Source organism: Salmo salar, chromosome 13 (genome assembly GCF_965601325.2).
Source record: "Salmo salar chromosome 13, fSalSal1, whole genome shotgun sequence".
Lineage (NCBI taxonomy): Eukaryota > Metazoa > Chordata > Actinopteri > Salmoniformes > Salmonidae > Salmo > Salmo salar.
The window spans coordinates 29,759,478-29,772,692 of record NC_138303.1 but is presented as its reverse complement, the minus strand read 5'-3'; the positions used below and the strand labels follow the sequence as shown (position 1 = coordinate 29,772,692).

At 39.0% G+C, this 13,215-nt stretch overlaps 1 protein-coding gene across 6 annotated transcripts in view; it reads left to right on the top strand.

Annotated features, from left to right (window-relative positions):
- Window positions 1-8,114, top strand: part of LOC106566795 (oxysterol-binding protein-related protein 2) — a 40,802-nt gene extending 32,688 nt beyond the window's left edge. For all 6 annotated transcript variants that reach the window (XM_014135195.3, XM_014135190.3, XM_014135191.3 and 3 more), the window contains 5 exons: window positions 1-124; window positions 2,365-2,490; window positions 2,585-2,708; window positions 4,399-4,489; window positions 4,616-8,114. In XM_014135195.3, coding sequence (XP_013990670.2) covers window positions 1-124; window positions 2,365-2,490; window positions 2,585-2,708; window positions 4,399-4,489; window positions 4,616-4,718 — 568 coding nt within the window. In that variant the 3' untranslated portion in view covers window positions 4,719-8,114. The remainder of the gene's footprint in view (window positions 125-2,364; window positions 2,491-2,584; window positions 2,709-4,398; window positions 4,490-4,615) is intronic.
- The last annotated feature ends 5,101 nt before the right edge of the window (window positions 8,115-13,215 follow it).

Genomic DNA, 13,215 nt, shown 5'->3' with positions numbered 1-13,215 from the left:
TAAAAAGAAGCATTGTGTGATCTATGGGAAGTGGACTGAGTGCATGTGGAGCGTGGACCCCCACACATACGAGGCCAACAAGAAGGCTGAGAAGAAAGGAGACTCTAAGAAACCGAAGAGTCAGGTGAGTGAGTGTCTCACAACATGAGTGTCCTTTTCTAGAGTAAAGTTAATTTTGAAGCAGATTGGGACTTGTAGTGTACATATTGTGTGTGTTTTTTAATGTTTGTTGACTCATTGTAATACAACATTGACTTCTCTTGATAACTGTCCTCTGATTTTTGATTTCCTGATGATTCTGGCAGCATGCCATGACGTAATGTCATGGTAAAAATGAGACAAGAAGTCTAGGTCTCTGTAGTAGTATGTATGTAGTATGTGTGGTGAACCAGTGAGAACAGTATAGTGTAGTTCATTTCATAGTGGATATGGTATATTCATGGTACATGAAGTATACATACAGGGCATTGGGAAAGTATTCAGACCCCTTGACTTTTTCTACATTTTGTTACGTTACAGCCTTATTCTAAAATTGATTAAATTGTTTTTCCCCTCAATCTACACGCATTAAGCCATAATAACTAAGCAAAAAAAAAGTTAAGACATTTTTGCAAATGTTATAAATAAACTTATATCACATTTACATAATTATTCAGACCCTTTACTCAGTACTTTGAAGCACCTTTGGCTGCAATTACAGCCTAGAGTCTTCTTGGGTATGACGCTACAAGCTTGGCACACCTTTATTTGGGGAGTTTCTCCCATTCTTCTCTGCAGATCCTCTCAAGCTCTGTCAGGTTGGATGGGGAGCGTCGCAGCACAGCTATTTTCAGGTCTCTCCAGAGATGTTCGATCGGGTTCAAGTCCGGGCTATGGCTGGGCCACTCAAGGACATTCAGAGACTTGTCCCGAAGCCACTCCTGCGTTGTCTTGGCTGTGTGCTTAGGGTCGTTGTCCTTTTGGAAGGTGAATCTTCGCCCCAGTCTGCGGTCCTGAGCGCTCTGGAGCAGGTTTTCATCAAGGATCTCTCTTTGTTCCGTTCATCTTTCCCTCGATCCTGATTAGTTTCCCAGTCCCTGCCGCTGAAAAACATCCCCACTGCATGATGCTGCCACCACCATGCTTCACCGTAGGGATGGTTCCAGGTTTCCTCCAGACCTGACGCTTGGCATTCAGGCCAAAGAGTTCAATTTTGGTTTCATCAGACCAGATAATCCTGTTTCTCATGGTCCAAGAGTCCTTTAGGTGCCATAAAGGCCTGATTGGTGGAGCTCTGCAGAAATGGTTGTCCTTCTGGAAGGTTCTTCATCTCCAGTGGAACTCTGGAGCTCTGTCAGTGACTATCGGGTTCTTGGTCACCTCCCTGACCAAGGCCCTTCTCCCCCGATTGCTCAGTTTAGCTGGGCGGCTCTAGGAAGAGTCTTTGTTCCAAACTTCTTCCATTTAAGAATGATGGAGGCCACTGTGTTCTTGGGGACCTTCGATGCTTTCTGGTACCCTTCCCCAGATCTGTGCCTCGACACAATCCTGTCTCGAACCTCATGGCTTGGTTTTTGCTCTGACATGCACTGTCAACTGTGGGACCTTATATAGACATGTGTGTGCCTTTCCAAATCATGTCCAATCAATTGAATTTACCACAGGTGGACTCCAAGTTGTAGAAACATCTGAAGGATGATCAATGGAAGTCTCATAGCAAACGTTCTGAATACTTATGTAATTAAGGTATTTCTGTTTTTTTATTTGTAAAACATTTTCAGAAATGTCTAAACCTGTTTTTGCTTTGTCATTATGGGGTATTGTGTATAGATTGATGAGGGGGGAAAAATTTAATCAAATCAAATGTATTTATATAGCCCTTCGTACATCAGCTGATATCTCAAAGTGCTGTACAGAAACCCAGCCTAAAACCCCAAACAGCAAGCAATGCATGTGAAAGAAGCACGGTGGCTAGGAAAAACTCCCTAGGAAAAACTCCCTAGGAAGGCCAAAAACCTAGTAAGAAACCTAGAGAGGAACCAGGCTATGAGGGGTGGCCAGTCCTCTTCTGGCTGTGCAGGGTGGATATTATAACAGAACATTGTCAAGATGTTAAAATGTTTATTTATTTATAAATGTTTATTATTTAATCCATTTTAGAAAATGAGGCTGTAACAAAATGAGGGAAATGTCAAGGGGGTCTGAATACTTTCATAATGCACTGTATCCCTTGCTGAAGTCATTTCTGATTTTATTGCTTTATTCAGAAGGAAAATACACATCTCATTTGATTTTTGTAAGCATTGCTAGTTTTTATATAGACTTGCATACGTGTGTGTGTGTGTGTGTGTGTGTGTGTGTGTGTGTGTGTGTGCGTGCGTGCAGGAGGAGCCTGAGGGGGCAGAAAACGATGATGCAGATGACATGCCTGAGGTCCAGGAGACCGTAGCTATGATCCCTGGCAGCACCCTGCTCTGGAGGATATCATCACGACCCCAACACTCTGCTAAGGTAACACACACACAGCTTAGCATATAACCCAACAGCTTACACACACACATACATACATTTTGGTATTAATTATGTATAATCTTATTTTTTACAGATGTATAACTTCACTAACTTTGCCATGTCGCTGAATGAGCTGGAGCCTGGCATGCAGGACCGCCTGGCCCCCACAGACTGCCGCCTGCGTCCCGACATCAGAGCCATGGAGAACGGAGACATGGGTAATGAAGTTTTTCTATTACATCCCCACACCCTACATGATGCTGCCCTCTACCGTTCCTTTGGGGTGGTGCATTCACATGTCTTTTTTGTGTTCAGATTCCATTGTTGTTTTTTGAGAGAGGTTAACCTGTCTGGGCTAGGTGGGACGTTTGCGTCCCACCCTAGTCAACAGCCAGTGGAATCGCGTGGCGCGAAGTACAAATACCTAAAAAATGCTATAACTTCAATTTCTCAAACATATGACTATTTTACACCATTTTAAAGACAAGACTCTCGTTAATCTAACCACATTGTCCGATTTAAAAAAAGGCTTTACAGTGAAAACAAAACATTAGATTATGTCAGGAGAGTACCTTGCCAAAAAATAATCACACAGCCATTTTCAAAGCAAGCATGTATGTCACAAAAACCAAAACCACAGCTAAATGCAGCACTAACCTTTGATCTTCATCAGATGACACTCCTCGGACATTATGTTATACAATACATGCATGTTTTGTTCAATCAAGTTCATATTTATATCAATAACCAGCTTTTTACATTAGCATGTGATGTTCAGAACTAGCATACCCACCGCAAACTTCCGGTGAATTTACTAAATTACTCATGATAAACGTTGACAAAATACATAACAATTATTTTAAGAATTATAGATATAGAACTCCTTTATGCAATCACGGTGTCAGATTTTAAAATAGCTTTTCGGCGAAAGCACATTTTGCAATATTCTGAGTAGATAGTTCGGCCATCACGGCTAGCTATTTTGACACCCACCAAGTTTGGGGCTCACTAAACTCAGAATTACTATTAGAAAAATTGGATTACCTTTGCTGTTCTTCGTTAGAATACACTCCCAGGACTTCTGCTTCAACAACAAATGTTGTTTTGGTTCCAAATAATCCATAGTTATATTCAAATTGCTCCGTTTTGTTCGTGCGTTCAGGTCACTATCCGAAGGGTGACGCGCGAGGCATTTCGTGACAAAACATTTCAAAATATTCCATTACCGTACTTAGAAGCATGTCAAACGCTGTTTAAAATCTATTTTTATGATATTTTTCTCGTAAAATAGCGATAATATTCCAACCCGGGCAACGTTGTATTCATTCAAAGGCTAAAAGAAAAAAATGGAGTAGTCTCGTGAACGTGCATCTCAGTCTCACTGTCCCCAGGCTGACCACTTACAAATTCTGCTGCTGTTCTTTGCCCAGAGACAGCAGACACCCCATTCCACTTTCTGGTGGCTTTAGAGAGCCAATGGAAGCCTTAGAAAATGCCACGTTACAGCACAGATGCTGTATTTTCAATAGAGATGCAACAGAAGGACAACAAATTGTCAGACAGGGCACTTCCTGTATGGAATCTTCTCAGGTTTTGCCCTGCCATATGAGTTCTGTTATACTCAGACACCATTCAAACAGTTTTAAAAACTTTAGAGTGTTTTCTATCCAAATCTGCATATTCTTGTTTCTGGGCAAGAGTAGTAACCAGCTTAAATCGGGTACGTTTTTTTATCCGGCCGTGCAAATACTGCCCCCTAGCCCCAACAGGTTAAGTATGTCAGTGCATGCCACATATCCACACAGCCAAAGTATTAGAGGCTGGTTTATTGAAACTAGTGTTAAGTTTGTGTTTCAGCTTCTAAGTACAGAATAGGTCATTTAAGATCCACTGTTCTTGTATGTGCAGATGAAGCCAGTCGAGAGAAGGAGAGGCTGGAGGAGAAACAGAGGTTGGCGCGGAAAGACCGTTCCAAGGACGAGGAGGAATGGTCCACTAGGTGACAACTGAGTGTCCTCACATTTTAAGATTTGTATTTATTCATATGACGTACTTGTAGAACATAAAGATCAATGGTGTTATATCATTGAAAGTAAACCATAATAACCATTATCGTGTCTTCCAGATGGTTCCAGTCAGGCACAAACCCCTACACGTCATCCCAGGACTGGCTCTACACAGGGGGCTACTTCGATAGAAATTACTCTGACCTCCCTGTTATCTACTGATCCAGGTGGACTCCATGGGAACACCCACCAACATCCCCTCAGCCTCCCTTTCACTCCTGCCAGTCCCCCGACACTCTCCTGTTCTAAGCACCACACAGTCTCCCATTGGAACTCTGAAGTGGCGATAGACACGTGTTATACAAGGAGAGGCTATGTGTTGTTAACACAACCCTCCCCCGTCTTCTAACAGTAATGGAACAAACAGTCAACGGTGAAATCAGGAATGTGAATGTGCCTTTTGATCATTGGAGGCATCAAAGGTGAAAGCAGAAAGGAACTGAGACTGTAGGAGACTGTTTTGTTCCTGAACAGGAGTGCTTTGTGGGTACCCCTCCCCTTCCTCCCTGTCAGAAATAGGTCGAATACCTATTTAAAATATTGGAAATATTTTAGTTTTATTTAACTTGCTTTGCGTGGCGAGTTTGCACATTTGGGACTATTCCTTTGGTCCCATTGCTCCTGACAAAATAAACCAAGCGCACCTGGACTATTCCAACCAGGTCATACAATTGTCATACTTGAGTAAAAGTAAAGATACCTTAATAGAAAAGGACTCAAGTTGAAGTGAAAGTCACCCAGTAAAATACCTCTTGAGTAAAAGTCAAAGTAATTGTTTTTAAATATACTGAACTATCAAAGGTAATTGTAATTGCTAAAATATATCAAAAGTATCAAAAGTTAAAGTATAAATAATTTCACATTTCTTATATTAAGCAAATCAGATGGCACCATTTTCTTTTTTTATTATGGGTATCCAGGGGCACACTCCAACACTCACACATCATTTACAAACTATGCGTTTGTGTTTAGTGAGTCAGCCAGATCAAAGGCAGTAGGAATGACCAGGGATGTTCTCTTGATAAATGTGTCAATTGGACCATTTTCCTATCATTCGAAATGTAGTACTTTCGGGTGTCAGGGAAAATGTATGGAGTAAAAAGTACATTATTTTCTTTAGGAATGTAGTGTAGTAGAAGTTGTAAAAAATATAACGAGTAAAGTACAGATACCCCAAAAAATGACTTAAGGAGTACTTTAAAGTATTTTTACTGAAGTACTTTATACCACTGCCCCTATATACGTCCAGAGGTTGAGCTTCTCATCATTACCTGTCACGTAATGTAAGTTATATGTATAGATAAGAGTAATGACCATTTGCTGTATAGGCCAATCACACATGTATCTATCCACATTGGCCAGTGCTCAGTCTGTGAATACAGACCGTCAGTCAGTCATTCCCCCAGCACAAAATATTCCTCTCTTACTCTTCTGCATGGCTATTGGCTCGCTAGCTAACAGCCTTAGTGACCCCTAGCTTTGTGGCAGTAGCCTACAGTACATTCAGCTCCCACTGTTTACCTAGTTAGTCAACTTAGAGTGTTAAAGTAATCATGAGTCATGAAAATAACAATTGCAGTTAGTAAGATTATAAGAAGAGTAATTTGTCTGTTTGCTAGTGTGTATACATTTCTAGTGATTTGTACAGAATCTGAAGCCATATGGTTCCTTTTAACTACAGGTATGACTGGCGTGGGGTGTTTTGCTGTTCAGTCATTGGCTATGATTAAATGAATTGATTATTGTAACATGATAAAGCATGTAAGATATACATGTATGTAAATACCTACTTTATCAAATATAGCTAGCTAATCACCGTAAAACTGACCTACCAGCTCAAAGTAAATTTGGAATTGATGGGATTATAACCGATACACAGTAGAAGTCATTGTATAATAATATCAGCTTCCCTTGTAAGCATATTGTTGCCTTCCTTGTGTTAGGAACACTGGCTTTATAACCACACTCTTTTATAGTGGTCAGCCATTATGTGTAAGTTCTTATTTATAAAAGACTGGCATCAAATAGTTTTTTAACAGAAATATAATATATTTTGGGGGATTAATGTGCAGTTAATTGTACTCTGGTAAACATTACATAACATTGAAGCCTTGTAGATTAAGCCTACATGCATGAATCAAAGTGTAAACCAATGTGCTTCTGCTCTGGAGGTCTTTTTAAAAGCAGCAAACAAGTTTAGTAAAACATGCCATGTTGACCATTGGGAATGCTGTTCACTCTTCATAGGAATCCAAACATAATCTCTTGAAGTGACACAATAGTGAAACGTAGGGGGATTCAGTTTGGTTTCCCAGGATCCACTTCATTCCCTGCACTACAAACTGGCCTACTCTCCTGAACCACACTGCATTTGAAATGGCCGCCAAAATCTATGCATCCAACCAATAGCTCTGAGTGTCTCGGCGTACCTTTACATGTATAGTAATACACGTACTGGCAGCCAAACCCATATTTAGATGACCGTGTTGTCAGCTTGTTTGACTGTAGATGAACCCAAAGTGATTGTGTGAATTTGGTCTGTGGATCACCATGCTAGTCAGTAAGAAAGTATTATAAAGATGAATTCCCAGCTTAGAGCAATTTGATCTTGACTGAATATTGCTTTCACACATGTCTTAGTTTTTGTGGAATTGCTGGTGGTTGGAGAAATGGGCAATGCATTGTGGCAAAAAGACATGACAAACCAAGAAGCCTTTGATCATGTCTTGATTGATAGTTTTTCCCCATGGTTATACTTAGTGCCTGAATTTAAGGCCTAGATTCAATCAGAGCAAGCGTTAACCGGCGATAGCCGACACCCACATAGCTGATGTTTTGTTGGTGTCGGAGGTGTAACTGCGTTGGTGCTGTCAAATCGGTGAGCAGCTGCTCTTGTGATCATTGTCACGAAGCCACACCGTCCCCCTCGTGTTAGAAATTCAGAATGAGAACGCGTAGGCTATATAGAAATAATGACACTCAAATTGAAATTTATTTAACAAAAAGTATGATTTTGATTTATATAAGCCTAATTCGAGGTGTAGGCTATTTCTCACATTCCAGTGTTTTGAACTTGTAAACATGGCTGGATGGGATTTCTCTTAATGTGACTCCATGCAGCTAATGGCAAGGTCCGCTTTAGGTTTAATGCCAGTAGCCACTTGTGGATTTGACAGCTCTCACGCAGTTCCACGAAAACAACCACAATACGGATGTTGGATAAAGCGGATCTAGTTGAACAGAGCCCTAAGTAAACAGATTTTCCTGTATTTCATACATTTTTTACCTGTATTTCATTTAATATTTAAGATGTTTTTAGTTTTATCAGTCAAATGTTTTTGACGTATGTTTTTCAAACCCATCTCTATGCTGTGCTTTATTGTCAGTAACACTTTGAAATGTTTAGGTCTCAGCAGACGTGTATGTACAGGAAATGTATGTAAAACAGACAACCAGAAGCGGTGTGATATCTACACACTTCATCACTGTTTCATCAAATGCTAATTTGTTAACTAGCATCTTAAGATTAATGTACCAACATTAAAAAAGTAGATTTTTCTCTTGCTTTGTGTGTGTCTTCATAATAATAGCTTATATAAGTTGCGTATTCAACATTTTGAAAATCCTCTTGACTGTGGTTGTCAATGTAAATATATGTTTAGTACAGTAGAATCACTAGCCAATAGCATATTATTTCTAAATATATCTTTAGTACAGTAGAATCACAAGCCAATAGCATATTATTTCTAAATATATCTTTAGTACAGTAGAATCACAAGCCAATAGCATATTATTTCTAAATGTATGTTTAGTACAGTAGAATCACAAGCCAATAGCATATTATTTCTAAATGTATGTTTAGTACAGTAGAATCACAAGCCAATAGCATATTATTTCGTGCAATTGATTTATTAGTATTTAAACAAACTTTTGGGGATAACGTTATTCCAGATGTTTTATTTTGAGGTGGAAGTTTTAATGGGTCATTTCTGTAATTTGGGCAGCTTGCAAGTTTATGGGTAAAATCTAATGAAATCATATAGTTTAACTATATACTATATATGTACATGCTTTTTTTCTTAAAGAAAATCTTGTTGAACATTGTGGTTTCTAATTAAAGTTCACTTAGGGCTGGATTCAATCTGTGTTGCGGAAAAAACCCGCGTTATAGCTTGATTTAAATTTAAAGGCAATGTTCGCGGATACTGCATTCAGGGTTAACGCTGTATGTCGGCTCAATCGGAAATTACCTTTACATTTTTACGCGGATCTTCCGCGATACGGTTTGAATCCAGACCTTTTATTCTTATAAAAAAAAATCTTTTCATATGAAAAATTATGATCATGGTGGTACAGTATGGAGGAAAGGAAAGCTTTTCTCCAAAAAATGGCCGGTATGATTTTTATGGACTACCTCACTCCATACAGTAGCATTTATACTGTACACCACCAGCTCAGTCTGACAGTGTGTGCGTTTGTCTATGGAGAAGCAGCAGAAACAGTGACTGTGATACACGTTCTCTCACTTATAAGCCCTGTTTATACCTGCCGCTAACATGCATCCTTTGTCCTGATCCTGTCCACATTTTCAGAAATATGTCTATACATTGTATTAAAATGGGCCTCCTATCCGTCTGCATTGTGACCAGATCTACTGGCCCCTCCCTGTATGCAAATTATTTAAGTGTTCTATCTTTAAAATATATATATTTTTTAAATGACACATTAATGCCATAAGTCATTGGTGCCACCTGTCAATGATTTTAGAAGGTGGGATAATTATGATTTAAATTGTTTTTCTGTCCAGATCTGTCTAGGCTGTTTACGCAGGCAGCCCAATTCTGATATTATTTCCACTAATTGGTCTTTCGGCCAATCAGATATCTTTTCACATCAGTGAAAAATGTTTTCAATTAGTGAAAAAAATATCAGAATTTGGCTTACTGTGTAAACGCAGCCCATTGTGCCTGACTACCTCCGGAGGTGGTGAAGAAGATCTGATCACAATGCAGCTTTTAATCATCTACACCGGTCTGAAAATATGGGCACAATCAGGACAAAGGATGCAAGTTAAGAGGCAGGTATAAACAGGGCTATAGAATGCTCACTATAATGATCTGACTGTATTGCTTGTAATTCTAGAAAGATTACTACAGACAACAGTATTTTTTTTGTATTTGTCTTTTATTCTTTTCCTGATTGAAATGTATTGTAAGGTCATTATTTCATTCATCACATTACATGACATGATGCACCAAGTCTACTACAACTGTTTACAGGAATACACTGAAACATACACAAGGTTTGCAAATGGATACATGAAGTATAGCTCATTGCACTTACAACAGTGAATGTAATATCTTATTCATTTAGGCTCTCTGTCTTTATTTTCTGTTGCTTTTTTCAATTAGATGTTCTTTTTTACAAACCTCCATCCAGTTAATGGAAGCCAGGATATCCCTTTTGAGGAAGGAGTTTTTTCTTCTCGTTTTACAAACACAACATGTATAGAAACTCTACACAGACCAATATGTTTCCGAATACAACTTTTTGTTTTGAATTAAACAGTCTGCACAAGCCAGCCACATACACAATGCTTTTTTGTCATTTTTATTCACAAAAGCACAAGTTTGGCGAGGTCAGCCTGCGTGGCTTTCCATGCCTGTGATAGTGTTTAGTATGACATTTACATGTTGTACAGAGCAGTCTATGGCCCTGACTGGTATTTACAGTGAATATGTCTGCCTGCCTGTCAGATGTAAGGAGAGGCTTTATGCTGCATTAGCTCATGCACTTGTTACTTTTCACTAAGGTGAAAGATGACTGCTCCCTGATGGTTGAGAAAGATTTTTTGTAGCTTTTTTACCGGCATTCCCTTGTCTGTCACCCTATTCTGTTCATCCATAGTAATGTCCTGTTGTTCACTGTGCATAGCCATCCACAATGATCCACAGCAAGGGCAGGTAGTCGCAGTTGCTATGCTACTTTAAAAGCACAATTTTTGGTTGACGTAAAAAAAAGACATGGGTGTTTTAATTGTCCCTGGCAAAATGCTGTGGTCCAAAGCCCATGCAATCCAGAGTAGATTTAGGACTGGATGGGACAGTAATAAGATGGCTTTCTTGATTGACCAGTATTGTAATAATAAGCCCTTACTACTATGCATATTAACGTCCCATTTCATTTCACCACGGTGCATTTTGTGTGTGCTTTCCTGAGGCAAAGTGATTGAACACAGTTACAAACTATTTTGAACATAAACAAGTCATAATTGGATTTTCATCAGTATTGGTTCTCTTCTTTTTGAACAACTTCATTATTATCTCTATCTCATTTATATATCTGATAATCCATCCACTGACAGTGACTTTATCTGTCACTAGTTTGTTCTAACAGCCTGTGAGGTGCTTTCCATGCCAGTCTATCTACTGTAAGGAGGCCTTTGTAACAGTAAGACAATATTGATATGATCATCATTCTATTCCATGAACTTCATAGGGATTTCGCCAGTGTACCAATGACTATCTGTATGATACAATAATATTTGTGTATAGATATTCCATTAAAGTATGCTATAAAAATATCTCCACTTTTTTACATTGAAATAATCACCCAGACTTGAAACAGCAGTTACTGTACCGAGTGAGTTGTGGGTTAAGGGATTTTCACACTAAAGCCTTTCAAGCCAAATTAATGGTGAGTGGGTTTAGCTTACAATGGTTTTCGGGGGACAACTGAAAGGAAAAAAGCTCTGTTGTGCTGCCAGCCTCCCATCAACGTTCAAACTTCTTGAATATCATAGTATGTTAATAGGTAGTGGCAGTGTACACACACCAGGTCATTCCCTTCGATCATGAAAAGTGCCTGTCATTTCTCAAATATGTGTTATATATATTTATCATATAGTATTTGTTTTACATATTTATATATTTAATCTCTTCATATAATTGGCTTAAGTCTTTAGCAGCTTCATTCTATTCTATGGAATAACAAGTGCACAAACTAGCAGCCAAATATTGGAATCTATGGCCGTCCAACAAAAATGGGGTCTTCAGCACTGTATGTACAAGACCATTCGCTGTACCCAGCAACCCATGCTTGAAGCAATAAGATGGCAGACTTTATTGACACTATTCTGCATCGAAAATGGCACCTTATTCCCTATAGCCAGCCTATAGTACACTAATTGGAATAGTGTGCCATTTTAGGGTGCCTATGTAGTTAACCAGTTGGCAACCGGTTCCAATTTTCAGTGAAGGGACTGAAACATGCCACTAAAAAGAAATGTAAAAAAACATTGAATCAAATTCCTGACGTACACATATTGTAGCTATTTACAAAGTCAATCCATTTTTGTAGCAGGAATGCTAAAAGGAAGCAGTATTTGTCTCAGCCATGACAATGATAGTGTTCGGTTTCTTCCCTATTATTTCCCCCAAATATGATTCATTGCATAGAACGTTTGAAATGTAAAAGTTGCTGTCGACCACACACTTGTTTTATTTGCCAGATAATGGTTTGTTTTTTAGTAGGATGGTGAGAAACACACGCATACAGTACTCACACACATACAAACATCAGGAACGTAACGTTACAGAAGTGACTGTTACTGAGGTTTTGCCAGAGCATGCTTGATTCCAGCAACCACAGAAAGAGAAAGAGAGAGAGAATATACATCACGTTTGGGCTCCCATCAGTAGGCCTCTAGTGTCTCAGCGTATGACCAGTAACACTACTACACACGCTGCACTGCAAAGAACAGCAGGAAGAACACTGACCTGAGAGGTTTCTGTGACAATCGTCAACATTTTGGGGTTTGCAGTTTGGTCGCAAAAACAAAGGCAAAAAAACGGAACCAACTGTGCTGTATCTTTGACACTTCAGTGTCTAATCCACCAAACACCTTTTGCTACCTCGCACATAACTCATACATCACTGTTGCCCGCAGCCATATGTGAGTGTATGCAGAGTAGGTGTCTCTCCAGTCGTAACATTCTCAGTCTGTTTGAAACACATAGCCAATATGTACTACATGTCTGTAAGGTGTTTCTCTTTCCCCTGTGATGGTGTTTTGGATGTTAAAAGTCTGTAGTAAGCCAGAAAACATGAAAACCCAATAATTATGACAGTCAACAAAAGAATGCTAAACTACTTCAAGTCAGATACAATGGTGATTTGCACTGGTTTGTATTCAGTGCCTCTCTGCTGTTTTGCAGTGCTCACATATCATAATGGGCAGATATGATATGCCTTGACTGGGCAGTACCAAACTACCAGACTGGATTTCCAAGGTTGTATTTATTAGAGCACTCCGTAGCAATACGTTTTGCAACAGAAAACAAAAACGATAATTTCTTATTGGACAATTTCAGGTAGTTCCTCCCTGTTTGTCAGTTTTTTATTTTGTTTGGTGCCTAATGAATACAACCCAGGTGTGGCCCTGTTAAGATGTGATAGTAGAATATCGCACAGAGGCAACACATTCCTGACTAACGATTTGTAAATTGACACAAGATTGTGCTCTTTACTGACTTTCTTCCACATACTATTGCTTTTTCGTTATTAATAATCATAAATACATTACGTAATCAATGATTATGGCAACCATAAACACAAAAATGTATGAGAAAATACACAATATAAAGGATTACAAATTTAA